A 15,288-nucleotide genomic window follows, 5' to 3' on the forward strand; every position below is an offset into this window, starting at 1 on the left:
AGTGACCCATTCTGTTCCCCTCCCCATAACACCGTACATTTGCTCACCATAACAGTGCCCCATCTGCCTGGCACCAGAAGGTGCCAGGTGGACCCAGGATGCAAACTTTCTTATCTTCATGTATGCAGTATTTCTGTATTGGTTATGTCATTGCTACAGAAGGTCCCCAGGTGACAGTGGTTTAACACTCAAGCTTGCAGATTTTGCTAATGTGAAAGTGATACACATTCATATCTTTTCTTGAATTAATAGGTGGTACAGTGCTCTCCCATGATGATGGGCAGCAGCAGTGGGCCCAGCTTCTCAGCCAGCTGTGTAATCACAAGTATGAACATACTTTGCATGTCTGTGTTCCTCAGCCACCATGAGGGCAGTGTACTAAATGTGTTTTTAGCTTTTCTCGTTTTCAGCCTCAGATGAAATTGTCAGCCATCTTAAGCTAAGGAATGTCCATATTTATATTGTGACTTAACAAAACGTTTCCATTGAGGAAAGTTGCCCAAATTTGCCTGTCATTATTTCCTACAGTCCCATGTGAATCCACAGTTATCTCAAAAAGAAGAAAGATTAATAAATACTTTTAAACTCATACATTGGAACTGCATTTATTTATTGTAGAAAAAGAGCAAATTAAATTCAGCAGAAGAAGAAAGGGAGTAGAACTTGACTGATGATATATGAGCAGAAACATTAGGAAAAATTACAAAGTAAAAAGATTGGCTATTAAAAGTATGCAAATCGTTTTCAAAGATTAAAGAAAATGGCTGTTAGTGTTTGAGAAAACTACTGAATTTCTCTTGAGTGTTATCTTCTTTCTAGGACTTAGTGTATTCTCTAATTTACTCTAACATATATTATGTAGTGTTTTCTAGGTACATGGCCAAAAATCTGTATATAATAATAGTGCCACATGTTCTCCAGCCCTTAAACCTTCCTGACACCATGTTCACCAGAGCTTTTAACAGCGATAGTAACCAGCCTTGTATTGTTACTGAGCGTAACGTAAGCTTCCTTTGTTCACCACGAATAATGATAATTAGTGTTGATGGTTGGTAGATAGTTCATCAAATAGAAATTTTTTATAGTTCTAATTGGCCAATTTTTATGCTACATGGTTAAATTTACCAAATGCAAATCAGCTTTTTTTCTTCTTTTTTTGTAAAGTGCTTTTATAAAGTTATAAAATTTTAATGACATTTAATTTTAAACCTGTTTCAATTTTAACTAGAATAATTTGAGAAAACATTTTTAAATGACTATTTTCTTTTATAGACCAGAATGTCCAAAGATGGCAGAGGTGACATACTAGTAAACTCAATAGATGACCAAAGGTAAAGTATTATTAGATATATACTATTGCTTGCTTGATCATTGAAAGAGTTCCTTTAATCTAAGGATGTTTATTTTATGGTCTGCTGTAATTAAGCATTAATGACATGCTATTGAGCTCATAAAAATATTGGTGGAGTCTAGAAAACTGGATTATAATGGAGGATGATCTTACCTTCCCGCCCTGCCCCCAGGAAAATATGGTACTGTCTGGGAGCATCTTTGATTTGTTTACAAGTAAACCCTTTGGAAAGTGAGGCTTTCTGTGATAGAAGCCAAAGAAGCTATTTGTTATCCGTCAGTGCTCAGACCTCTCCTCCTGCCCCTTCCACACAATGAAGAAGGTTCTAGTCCAAAATATTACTTGTGCTAAGGTTAAGAAAGCAGCAAACTATTGATTCCTACTAAGCACAAATTTCTATTCGGGGATTTGTTTTACTTGTTAGATATTTAAAGTAAATGGAACTGAATACACTGTAATTTAATTCTGTATTTTCCTACAGTTGTTTACCTCCTCTTATTGCTGAGTATGAGAAACGTCTGGAAGAACTAAGCAGACAGCTGACCTGTTACCAGGTATGAAGTCATAATAACTAAGCTTCTGTATGGTTTTACTGTGAGAAGAAAATATGAAAGTTTCATTCATTTCTAAATGTGTATAGGTAGACATTATCTTCAGTATTCTTTTAAACCCAGTATTCCATTGTTCTTGCGGTCTGGCAGAGGCATCTTTTCGAAGCTTGGAGCTGTGTCCTGATTGCATTATTATCTGCTTGTATCTCTGTGCTCAGAACTGTCTCATAGCCTTTCATACCTTACCCGTATTCTACCCATAGTTATCACTATTTGCAGAATGGTTTTCCCCATTTTCAGATCTATTTCTGCCAGATGCCTTTATCTTGTGTGTTTTAGATAAGATATTACTAACCTACTTCCAGTATAGGCTTAGATTCTAGTACATGTTTTTCTATTACTAGTAGAAGTTTATTTTAAGAATAATAGAAATAAGCTCAGGAAGCTGTCTCTAGGCAGATCTGTCTCAGGGTGTCTGAGACTAGGCTCATGAAAAACTAAAAATAATACAGGATTGTTATTTCAGTTACCCACATTTCATTTCCTTGAACTGAAATGTCTTTTACCTTTCCTCCCAAATTTTCTGATACCAGAAAAACAGTATAAATATTTCATTTTTATAAAAGATTTTTTTTATTTGGTAGGCGGTGGTGGCGCACGCCTTTAATCCCAGCACTCGGGAGGCAGAGGCAGGCGGATCTCTGTGAGTTCGAGGCCAGCCTGGTCTACAGGAGCTAGTTCCAGGACAGGCACCAAAGCTACAGAGAAATCCTGTCTCAGTCCCACCCCCCGCAAAGAAAAAAAACGAGTTTTTATTTTTAAAATTAGCTTACAAAGTAATAGGTTTCCATAGGGGGTTTTCCTAATGCTTTGTTTTTATGTATGTAGGAAAACCCAAGCTCTCCCTCCATGTGTGCCTGCACTTTCCCTTAACTAATTTTCCCAGCTATACACTTTGGCCCTAGTGTTTCCTTTTCTGCTTTTGTTATTGTTGTTTTTCTCACTGTCTTCTCTTAAAGTTGCTGCTGCTGCTTCCGCTACAGCTTCTTTCTAGAATGTATAAAGAATTGTAGAAATTAAACACTAAAAACAAAGCTGCCAATCAAATAATCTTCAGGTCTCAAACGGAAGAAATACAAATGGCAGATAAATACTTAGAAGTATTTCTTACATAGAACTTCTGGGTGTCAGGCTAAGCCCACCTGCTGACAGTGGCTCCTCTTTCTTAGAGCTTGAATATACTAATGATTGTATTTGGCCTGGATACCAGACCCCGAATCAATTCACTAATGGTAAAGAAAGCAGGGTTAATTTGATGCAGATGTGAGAAAGCACAATAGTTTTGTATAAAATAACCTCTGGAGACTGATTTTCTCAGAGGAAGAGACTCTGCACTGTGCCTTGAAGTGTAGCACATGTTAAGCCTTGGCGCCTTTCCGTCTCTCTTACAAAATCTCTTGCAAAAATTTTACCTGAGAAAAATCCACTTAGAGGAGGGAGGTGGTTTGGCCAATGGTGTCAGCCCAGGCTGAGAGGAGAGAGCGTGATGGGGAGAACATGGTGGAGGAGGCCGCTCACTTCATGGTGTCTGGGAAGCAGCGAGAGGAGAGGGTGCTTGACTAAATAAGTGCTTGGAGGGCACACGCTGGTGACAGGCTGTCGCTGAATTCTCCATGAAGCTATGGATTAATTTGATAATAGAGTTAGAGCCTTTATAATGCAATCTCCTTGCAAGTTCCAACCTCTGAACATAAGCTTTCAAACCTAAGGGGCATTTTATACGCAACCTTAATGTGTGTGTGTGTGTGTGTGTGTGTGTGAATATCTGGTAAATCCCAGGACTTATGGGAACAAGAGAGAGATATGTTTTTACAGTATTAATTTTTTAATTAATAGATTGGTATATACTTTACTAAGAGAACACAATGCTTTCAACTCCTAAGGATAAAATTAGATATTTTCTTTGTATAAAGACTTCTATAGACTTTTCGTTTCTATCGAGGTTTATTGGGGTGCCAGCACCCTAAACCTTTATCATCTAGAAGGAACACTTACAGCAAGTGAAAAATGGCTAAAGGGGTCTAATGGTGAAAGGAATGAATCAGCCATATATAGTTCCAGTGTTCTCTCTTTCCATGTTCTCTTGTGTCTGTTAATTGTTAATTGTGTCTCTGTGGGTATATAAACTGTAAACCACAAGGTTTCCACACAGTCACAATTAACAATTCTTTGGTAATAGTAAGGATACCAGGCATGCATTTCTTAGGGCCAAGACAGATAAGGCTGGCAAAAACAAATACCTGTTAGCTTGGGTGCCTGTTAACTTACTTATGTCTCGGAGTGTGGCTGTGAAACACCAGGCATATCTGAAAAGGGTAAATAGAGGAAGGGGCTATGATCTCTAAGACGGGGGAGAGAGACTTTGTGTGTTAACTACATTTGTGTAGTTAGATCATCTAGAAGTTTGTGATTGACGAATGTAGAAAAAGTGAAAACCGCAATGCTGTGCATTCTCTGCGCACTTCTGCTTACTTCCAAGGTAGCTGGGAACACAGCACACAGTGTTTGTGGTAACCATGGCAACCAGCATAAACCACAGGAGGAGAATGGATGGCACTTGATCCACATTTAACATTTTCACCAAATGCTTGCTGATTAAAGGGTTTCTCTTAGCACTGGATCAAGGTGAAAAGCTGTGACTATGTAGTAAAATCAGGAGATTGCAGCTTGTACCCCTGATGCCCAGGTGCAAAGAAATTCCTTTCTCCGGGGCTACTATGAGAACAAAGGTTTGACAGAGCAAATACCTTCACACCAGGGCCCCACAGTGTGGGGAAAGGTCATCCAGTCACCAGTACAGAGAAGAGTTATGCCCAATAATCGATTAATACACTGCTGAGGTTTTTTGGGGGGACAAATCTCACTGTGGAAAAGGGGAGCACTATGAATGACATCACAAGGGCTTTAGAGAAATGACAGCAACTATTCAAAAGACAAATATTTCCAAAGCTTTGCAAATTGGGTTTCCTCTGCTGGAATACTCCTAGAGATTGTGCCAGCGGTACTCTCACTGTATAGTGCTGTGCACCACAGCATATTTCCAAGTTTGTTTCTTTGCACACCTATAAAGTGACAGGGTAGAGCCAGATTCTGATTCTGTATTATTATAAGACAATTCTTAAGTTAATTCATTTCCCATTCTTTGTGATGTGTTTTTTAGCCTTAAGCTAACCATAACAATGTCTTTTTTCCTTTAGATAAGCAATTAAAGAACAACAGAAGTCCTTTTTGTGTAAATGGTGTTTTAGTTTTAGAAATAACAAATCTAAAGTTCCTGCTGAATGCACTTTCTGAATTGCTGTGATGATGTATTGTGTACTTCAGTTGTTGTTCCAGAATAGCTAGTTGTCTGGAAATTAAACTCTCTTAAAACCTCTTATCACCTATCTGGTTCCTGTGTCACTTTAATGAGCTATTTTTCTGAAGTGCTTGCCTTAAATTTCTCATCTGGTGTTCTTACTGCCTGTGGGTGATTACTGACTTAGATATAGAAAGTCCAAGAGTCTTCAGTGATAGTAATAGTTATATTTTTTAGAGAGAGAGAGAAAGATGTTGGTATCTACTTCTAAGAATAGTTCATCTTTGCTCGCATAGTTAATAAGTAGAGCTAATTTTAAGAATTACAGATATACTTGGGCATAGTGGTGAGTGCCTTTAGTTAGTCTCAGCACTCAGGAGACTGAGGCAGGTAGATTTCTATGAGTTCAGGCCAGCCAGAGCTACATAGAGAGTTCAGAACAGCCAGGACTACATAAACTCTCAAAACAAAAACAAACAAACAAAAAACCAACAAAATCTAACACATTGAAAAAAAAGAATTACAAATGTGACCAAGAAATAGTACACCTTCAAAACAGAAAAAGCATGCTGTAATTCTATGTATAAAGATTCCCACCTCCACCCCACCAAAATCATGTATAGTAGGGAAATTTTGATGATATAAGATCTAAAATCTACTGTGTAGATTTTCTTTCCTTCCAAATAAATATTTTCAAGTATTTTATGGTAAAGTCCTTGATGTGACTTATATAATATGCTTATATAAGAATATATATAATTCTTATAATTATATAAGAATGTTATATATAATATACAAGTATTGTATATAATCATTTGCAGTACTAGATATTTTTCAAGGGAGACTGTCTCGGCAAATATGATCAATACTCAGTTATCTGGTAGTACATTAATTTATTTTAGTTTGACTGAAATCCTAACCTAGCCGGAACTTGGGAAAAATTCAGCTTTGATGCCAATTTCATATTAAAAGGTGGTTAGTGATTTCTTAAGCCAAGCTGCTTTGAGCCTCTCTGAGTGGGAGAGAGACAGACTTGGAGAGCTGCCTGTTCACACATCTCTTGCCAGGTCGGCTTCAGGCTTGGCTCTTCTCCTTTACCCTAAAGTACCCAATCAAGACTGATGAATGTATTTTGAGCTGAGTGCACCTTTGTTTTAAACATGTATTTCCATGACCAGCTCTTATTGAAAACTGACTCCTTATTTTTCCCAGTTTGCTTTTATTAAATTCCCTCTTCCTTTCCCTTTGAAATGCTAATAATTTCTCTATTATTACCTCAGAGAAAATCAGTGAAACTTTCATCTCATTCTCTTTGCAGTATGGATTATAACCTTCATTGTATTTTAGTTAATGAGTTTTTAAATCATCTAACCTGATAAATAATAAACCTTGTCTGTTTACCATAGCAACATTGTTTAGAACAGAGTTCAGATAATTACTAAGGGTGCTGAGGTAGAGAGTGAATAAGTGCTAAAGAAAACCTTAATTTTCTTTTTTCACCAGTCCCGTTTTACCTCTTGAAATAGGAGAAAATCTGCATATTGATATGGGCTTCCCCAGAATAGATGAATTAATTAAGATATAAATTTAAGGTATAGTGAGCAACTGTTTTTTTTTTTTTTTTTTTTTTTGGTTGGTTAATTGGTTTGGGCTTGTTTTTTTTTCTTTTCTTTTTTCTTTCTTTCTTTTTTTTTTTTGAGATAGGGTTTGTCTGTGTAATAGGCCTAGATGTCTTGGAACTCACTTTGTTGACCAGGCTACCCTCAAACTCCCAGATATTTACCTACCTCTGTCTTCCAAGTGCTGGAATTAAATGCATACACCATCATGCCCAAGTCAATTGGTATTTTTAGTATAATGAAGTGTATCTTCTTTTGTTTTCTTGGATATATATTTTTAAATATTTCTCAATTGTTGCATAAAATGTTTTTATTTATTTACAGTCTGTTGAAATGAATGTTCTATTATGTTTGGTATAATTGCTAAACTATCTACATGTGATACTGCTTGTTAAATGTAATGAATAAATTTTACCTGTAAATATTAAAAAGTCTGACTGCTTGCATGTGAATTGAGTACTAAATGGAGATCTAATTGTCTCGAGAAAGTATTACTACTCTGTGTTTTATTCTTGTAGAAACACATGGGTGAGATGAAACTACAGCTTGAAACTGTCATCACTGAAAATGAAAGGTAAATCAATTAGCCAGTTGGTCTTCTGTTGCTTTAGATAATTTTCATTTTGTTCTTTGATACACAGAGTACAATGATTTAGAGTGCAGACTCCCAAGCTTAAATTTCTGTTGACTATTGGCTTCTTTAACTGTGACGTAAAACAGGTTATTTAACTTCTTTCTGTTGTAACTTTCTTGCCTATGAATTGCACTTATAAAAGAATCTTTTTTTCACCTATTTCTGTTATTCTGTGTGTACATATATACACACATATATGTATGTATATAAACCTACTGAGTCCATTTAATGTTGCTCTCATATGTATTTGTAGGGCTGACCACATGGTTTTGGGTAACCACTAATTTTACCTCTTAGTAGTCCTCAATTGCCTAGAGTTCCTCCTCTAAGGGTGAAGCCCTGTAAGAGTTCCCCTGTTCATATTATCATGTCACCTGGTGTCATTGTTCTGATCTTTATTTAGTTACCATGTTGTTGAGACTTCATGAGTGTAGCCTCCCTGACCTGTATATTGAAGACACAATCTCTTAGCACATGTCCTGGTGCTTTGGCTCTTAGAATCTTTCTGCTTCCTCTTCCTTTGTGTTCCTTTACTCTTAGATACAGGGGTAGTGTTGGAGATGTGTCTGGGCACGTCACAGTCAGTTCTCCGCATTTTGACCAGTTTGTAGCTTCCTGTAGTGGTCTCTGTTTACTGCTAAAAGAAACTTATTTGATGAGAGCTGAGATCTACATTGACTGTGTATATAAGGATGAGTATTTAGAATGCAGTTAGAGATTACACTGTTTTAAGAAAGTGGCAGTAATGAGTTTTCTTCTAGGTTTCCTGGCCTCACCAGTCTTAGTTGGCGAGGTTTGTAGTACTGTCTCTGAGTTTTTCCTCCTATAGAGCAGGTCTTAGGTACAATTAGGCATCTGTTGGTTCCTCACAAGATAGAAGCGCTACTATTTCACCTTTAGGGATGTGTTATGTTGGTCATTGTGTTTTATAAGTACCACAGCTGGGTAAAGCTGTTGATTGCTCCTCCCCTTGGTAGCTTGCATAGCACCTCCTACTGCTTCCAGCTTAGTTTTAGCTCAGTTACTTCATGCCATGTGTCCAAAATGTATATTGTTTCCAGCATTAGAGACTTAACTCCAAATTCTGGAAAGCAACTCAAGGACAATGTCAATAGCCTATGTTGTTGGGATAGGGTGTCCTTCGGATTCCCTGACCAAGGTTTCAAAAGGAGAATTCTCATGTTTGATACTAAGGTTTCTGTTGATAGACTGTGACAAAAGAACATTTTCTTCGTGCACTGACTTTAAGAAATAAATAGCTTGAAATTGGACACATAAATACTTTATAAATATTATAATACAATAAGACAGTATGTGTAGCAGGAAACACACTTATTAAATACAAATAAACAATAAGCTTAAAAGCTAAAAATGTTGCCAACTTTGATGCCTCTATCTATGATTTCTTTCTTGTTCCCATCCTCATTCCCTCTACCAAGTAAACACTAGATTGGATTCTCTTAGTAATATATTATTTAGGTTGCATTTTTAAAATTATAAAAATCATATCTAGTATTTTGAGACTTAACACTTTTCACTACCATGCACAGGTATAAAAATTTCAAGAGATAAAACTACCAAGTTATAGGCTTATAATTGGATTATACTTAATATATAATTGTCTATATCAACTGGTTTACATTTTCACCAGTGGTATTTTTAAATTCATGTTGATCTATATTTTCTGGCAATAACTCTAATTAAACTTCTTAAATACTATTATTTTTGCTACTAAGTAATTTCTCCTTGTGATCTTAACTTACATTTTTCTAAATACTGATGTTTGGCCATTTTTCTTATACTTTTCTCATGAAATGTTTATTCATCTCACTTCTCAAGTCTTTATTACTTATTTTTCTTACTAAGATATATCTGTCTCTTTTAATTGTCTCCTTTGGTAAAATTTTAATCTTTTCTGCACCATCTTTGAGGATATCTTGAATATATAGTTTTAGACCGTCAGGTCCTAACTATGTAGGTACAGAAATGTGGCGTGTAAGTAAGAGTGCCGATTGTCCATTGCAGCATCCTAGACAATAGCATTTCAGAGACGCATTCCCAGACTGCGATGTGCTTAGTGAAATAATTTTCTATTTTCTTCTTTAAACTTTAAGGTAGCTGAGTCCTTCACTCTTTTCTTTTCCTATGGATACTTTATTTTGTCTCTCCACTAGTGTGTCCTCTCTCAGCATGTTAAAGAGAATTTAACATGGCTGATCATCAAGAATATTTAAACTTTATTCTGTCCTGAGTTCACAAAAGTTAAGGTTAGAAACATGAAACTATAGAAATTTGATATATTTTTCGTTGTTGACCAAAAACAGCATGACCGTGACTGCAGGTGGGGCGCATTTTTAACTCCTAAAATCATTGAGTGCATGGACTCTTAAAGTTTGACTTTCTTTTGTTTGTATTCTTCCATATTGTATAATAGTTTATGTTTTATTGTTATGTTCATCTTAATGTACTTGTGTTTAAATGAATTCATGTTGTTCTGGTTTGTTTTCCATTGCTGTCATAAACACCATAATCTAAAACAACTTGGGGAGGAAGGAGTTTATTTGACTTAGAGCTCATAGTCATCACTAGAAGAAGCAGCAGAGGCAACTCGAGTAGTTCAGACCCCAGAGTCAGGGAGTAAAGCAGAGATCGTAGTGGAGTGCTCCCATGGCGTGCTCAGTCTACTGCCTCATACACCCAGGACCACCTGCCCGTGGCTGGCACTGCCCTCTGTAGGCTGCCCCACAGGCTTGCTTACACGGCCAATCTGATAGAGGCGTTTTCTCAGTTGAAGTTCCCTCTTCCCAGAAGATCTCAGCTTCTGTCAGATTGGCAAAAAAACTAAATAACGTGTGTTCTTTAGAATCTTATAAAGTTCCTATGGAATTATATCTTAATTTTAACTATATTCATTTTTTTCTTTAAAAAGTATTTTTATTCTCTTCTAATTTTGGAACCCTCTTATATTTATGCTGTGGATTCTTACTAAATTTTATAATTGTATAAATTTTTAAATTAGGTTTAAATTTTTCATTCATTGTGTTTTTTAAATCTATGTTTTTTAGCTTTAATGTTCTTTCTCAAAGTAATTATTGTTAAACAAACTTTTAATATCGTAGTAAAGAATATTACAGTGGATATTTTTTATTCACTAATATACTTAGGTTGAGCTTGATTTTTAATGTCCTGGAAAGACAGGACATTTATGGTGTAAAGATACTAACTGTTTAGTTGTCTTGTATATTTGTTTGCAACTCTCTTTCATAAAGCTAGACTTTAAAATCTCTATGTAGTTAAAAGTAATGTAATGATGAGTGTCAGGTTTTTGTTATAAACAATGTTTTGTGCTGAGTGATTCATAGAGAAAAGATGTGTATTTTACTCTTACAGTTCTGAAGTTCCAGGAACATGGCACTGATATCATTCAGCTTCTGGTCAGTGCTTCATGCTGCCATATCATAGCAGAGAAATACAGAGTAGCAGGGGACACATGGAGAAAGGACATGTATGTTAGCATACTTCATTACAGTCACTTTCATGGCTGTTAGTCTAATCAGGAGACCTAATTCATTCTCAAGATAGCCAGTTGCCATGAACTTAATCACTCCCTATAGATCCTACCATCCCGAAACAAAGTTAGAGTAGCATCACACTTCAGCGTAAGTGTAGACAGAAGCCACATCCAAACCATCGCAGCAGTTGCATTTCAGGTTTGGAAAGTGGGAAAAGTGGACTTTCTGTTTTATCGAAAATGATAGCAGTGAACTCTACTAATTATGTCTTTAGAGAAAAAAAGTACTTTTAGTTAATGAATATAAAATCAAAATAATTTATAAATTATGGGGAAAATATTTTAAGAAAAGTATACATGATACTTGATCAGGTCTAAATGCTGAAAATTAGCAGTGGCTTGGGTTATGCAGTTGTGTACAGTGCCACAGTCTTGGAGTTTGAAAACATTTTAATATGTTTGTGTAGGGATGCATAGTATGTAGAAACTGATTATAAATAATGAAATCATTTTATGAGAAAGATACTAAACAGAAAGTAAAAATACTTCTATTTTGTCCTGTTTTCATGTCTTTTCTTTAAAGCTTAGTTCATGTTGAGAAAATAGTTTGCAGTTTTTGCTTTTACATATTAAGGCTATGTAAGGCATCGTTGGTTGCCTATACAAGTGCCATTTTTTCTTTGATAGCCATAAATGTGAATGTAAGCAAAGTCTGTTGTGGTTTGAAAAATTTTTTTGATTTCCTATTTGTAATTTTTAGAAATAAATTTTTAAAAATTGGTTCCTTGAGAGTTTCATACAATGTGTTTTGATTGTATTCATTTCCTCTCTCAACTCTTCCGAGATCCAGCCCCCTTTTCCTATTTACCCAACATTGTGCCCCTGCCCCCCATCAAGACCAGTTTGTGCTGCCCAAAGATTCTTGGGTGTATGCAAAGCAACTTGGTTGTCTTACCAAGGGACACACACTTAAAGACAACTGTTTAACCGTGAGCTCAGATTTCAGAGACTCAGCAAGACTGAGAAAGAAAAGATGGTAAAAGCTTTGCTTTTCTAAAGGCATTGTTGAACTGCTAACGGAAATCTACAACCATGTATCTTTTGAGTTAATGTTAAGTGAAGCAGTAAAGTAGTCATAGTTAATCTTTTTTCCCAACTTGATTTGATTTAGAATCACCTGAAGACACGTTTTAAGGGCTGTTATATCTGAAGGCTTATCCAGGGAGGGGCACACTGAATGTGCACAGCAACATCACATGAGTTCTGTACTGAATAAGAGGGGAAAGATAGAAAGCCAGAGGAGTGCTGGCATTCACATTTCTTTGTTTTTCTTTGATCTACTTAAAGTTGAGCACTAAGCCTTATACATATACTTCCATGGAACCACCTGCTCCATGCATGTATGGTCTGTACATATGTACGTCATGAGCCAAAAATAAACCGTTAAGTCCTCTTGTCAGGTATTTGGTCACAATAACAATCAAAGTAAATATTTACAAATAATTGAGAGCTTATTAAGTGTTGGGCATTTTCCATTACTTGTTCTCACCCAGCACAATTCCTTCCTCTTCCCAAATAGTCTCCTATTTTTATGCCTTACCTATTTCTTTACAATCTGAATTTTACCTGGAATATTACCATGATGATCTCAGAGTCCATTCATTTTGTTCCTTGAAGCTGAGTAAAATTCATTATGTGTGTGTGTGTGTGTGTGTGTGTGTGTGTGTGTGTGTGTGTGTGTTGATATGCGGGCTGGTTCCACATCTTTGATTTTTTTTAAATACAATACAAATGGATATACAAGTATATTTGCTGTAGGTCCATCAAAATTATCTGGAGTGTTATAGCTGTCTCATACGATAGTTCTGTTTTCAGCTTCAATTAGTGGCTGCACTAAGTTACATTCTTACATCCTTGCCAACATTTAAGTAACCCTGTCTCAAAAAAAGAAAAGAAAAAGAAAAAAATCATATTTTTATTCACATAGTATTTAATGGTTATTCCTTCTATTTTTATTTGAAGTCTACTTAAATGGTTTTGTGTGAAGAATTTTGTGTGACCCATGTTGATTTAATGACCCTTCTAATGGTAATTACACTGTTGTTATTAAAATGAGTATGATGTTAACTGCTTATTGCAAAGGTTGCACAGTAAATTAAAAGATGCCGTTGAAAAGCAATTGGAAGCCCTTCCCTTTGGCACAGGGATAGGAAATGACATCTGTGCAGATGATGAAACCGTGAGGAACCTTCAGGAACAATTGCAACTAGCCAATCAAGTAAGTGACATATTAGTTTTATTTACTAAGTTTAAAGTCATCAGAAATATGTGTTAATCTTTGTTTTACATTTTTACTTTTGATATTATAATTACATCATTACTTTCTTCTCTTCCTTTTCCTACTCCAAACCCTCCAATATACTCTTCCTTGCTCTCTTTCAAATTCATGACCTTCTTTCATTAATTGTTGTTATATGCATATATGTATATAAATATGCACTCTAAATATAACCTGTTCAGTCTGTATAATATCACTTGTATATATGATTTCAGGACTGACATTTTGATATTAATAACAAAATTTATATCACTTGATTTTTCTGTGACTAAAAACTTGTAGTAAATGTCCTCACTATTAGAAATGTATTTTCAAATATATTTTAATTGAATAATGTGACATTTGGACATTTTTGTCCTATAAGAATAATTAATGTTAGAAGAAAATTCTAAAGACAGTAGTAATCAGTGGTTTAGTTTCCTTACACTAACATTTTTATATGTTTTCTTCTGATGCCATTTTCAGTTTTCAAAGATTACAACATAAATATCCTTCTAAAACTATACTTTCTCTGGCTTTTTTTCTTCCTTCATAGTTTTTTTAATTTCTGGCATTCTGTGTCCGGTATATTTTATTTTTCAGTGTTACCATTTTTGTGAATTTGTACATCAGGAAACTTTATTTCACTTTATAATTTTACATCCCTGTGTCTCAGACGTTGTATGAGCTTGAATCTCTGCTCTTCTCTTTGTAGCTCTGTGTGTGAAGTCTTTGGAGCTCCCTATGATGCTGTCAAGAAGTGGTGGGGGTCATTTGTACATTTTTGAGTGGATGTTATTATTTAGTAATTATTTTATAGAACCTTAAAATCCAATATATATTCTGAAAGTATACTCAGTATGGACCAAAAATGCCTATCTTTAAGCTCTACCTTCTGAGGAATATGACAAGTAATTCCCTAGCCTTCACCCGAAATGCTAGAGACAATGAATGTATGAGTTATTTTTCTCTTGTTGTGATCAAGTGCAATGACCAAAACCAACTTAAAGAAGATTTATTTGACTTATGGTTCCAGAGAATTAGGCCCCATAAAGGCAGGGAAGCCATGGAGGCCAGCATCGGGAACAGGAAGCTGAGAGATCTCATCTCAACTACACACAGGAATCAGAGGCCACAAGCTAGAAGTGAGATAAGGATAGAAACCTTCAAAACCCTCCGCCAGTGATGATTTCTTCTAACAAGACCCATCTCTTAAAGTTTCTATAACCTCCCTAAACAGCACCCCAAACTGAGAACCAAAGTCCAAAGACAGGTGCCCATGGGGGACATTTTTCATTCTAATAACAACAAAGAGAAAATGTTTTGTTTTCCATTCTTAGTCAAAACTTGGTAAGGCCCCTAGACGGTTTGCCTGTGGTCTCAGTGGGTGACTGTAAGCTTTTCTTAGCCTTTGGGTTTCAAAACAATTCCTGGACCCCTTACTTTAGTCTCCTACAGTACTTTTGTGTGAGTTGTGTCTGTCAGTGTTTAGTCTACTGTAAATTAACAGGCTTTAGTTTTGGTGGTTTTTTTTTCTTTTTCTCATTTTTTTTATTCAAGATTTCCATCTCCTCCCCTCCTCCTCCCACTTCCCTCCCCTCCCTTCCACCCATACTCCCACTCCACCCCTCTCCAAAGACAAAGAGCCATCAGGGTTCCCTTCACTATGTTAAGTCCAAGGTCCTCCCAGCTCCCCCTAAGTCCAGGAAGGTGAGCAACCAAACTGACAAGGCTCACAGTGAGCCCGTCCATGCTGTAGAGTTCATGTTCATTGCCATTGTCCTTGGTTTCTCAGTCCTCCTCCACCGTCAGCCACATTCAGAGAGTCCGGTTTGGAGGAGAGGGTGCCAGAAATGTCCAGATCCTATTGTCATACTCATGAATATCTTGCATATCACCATAGAACCTTCACCTGGCATTGGATGGAGAAAGTGACAGAGCCCCACA

General features: G+C 36.1%; 1 protein-coding gene across 2 annotated transcripts in view; it reads left to right on the forward strand.

The window, feature by feature from the left end:
* The window catches only part of Sclt1 (sodium channel and clathrin linker 1), a 108,201-nt gene that overhangs the window by 13,740 nt on the left and 79,173 nt on the right, over positions 1–15,288 (forward strand). The window contains exons 3-6 of one of the 2 annotated variants that reach the window (XM_038347758.1): positions 1,273–1,331; positions 1,833–1,905; positions 7,398–7,453; positions 13,167–13,302. In XM_038347758.1, the coding sequence (XP_038203686.1) occupies positions 1,273–1,331; positions 1,833–1,905; positions 7,398–7,453; positions 13,167–13,302 (324 nt within the window). Of the gene's footprint in view, positions 1–1,272; positions 1,332–1,832; positions 1,906–7,397; positions 7,454–13,166; positions 13,303–15,288 lie in introns of those variants that run through there. The other variant, XM_038347759.1, reaches the window with a different exon arrangement.

Source organism: Arvicola amphibius, chromosome 11, assembly GCF_903992535.2.
Source record: "Arvicola amphibius chromosome 11, mArvAmp1.2, whole genome shotgun sequence".
Taxonomy (NCBI): Eukaryota; Metazoa; Chordata; class Mammalia; order Rodentia; family Cricetidae; genus Arvicola; species Arvicola amphibius.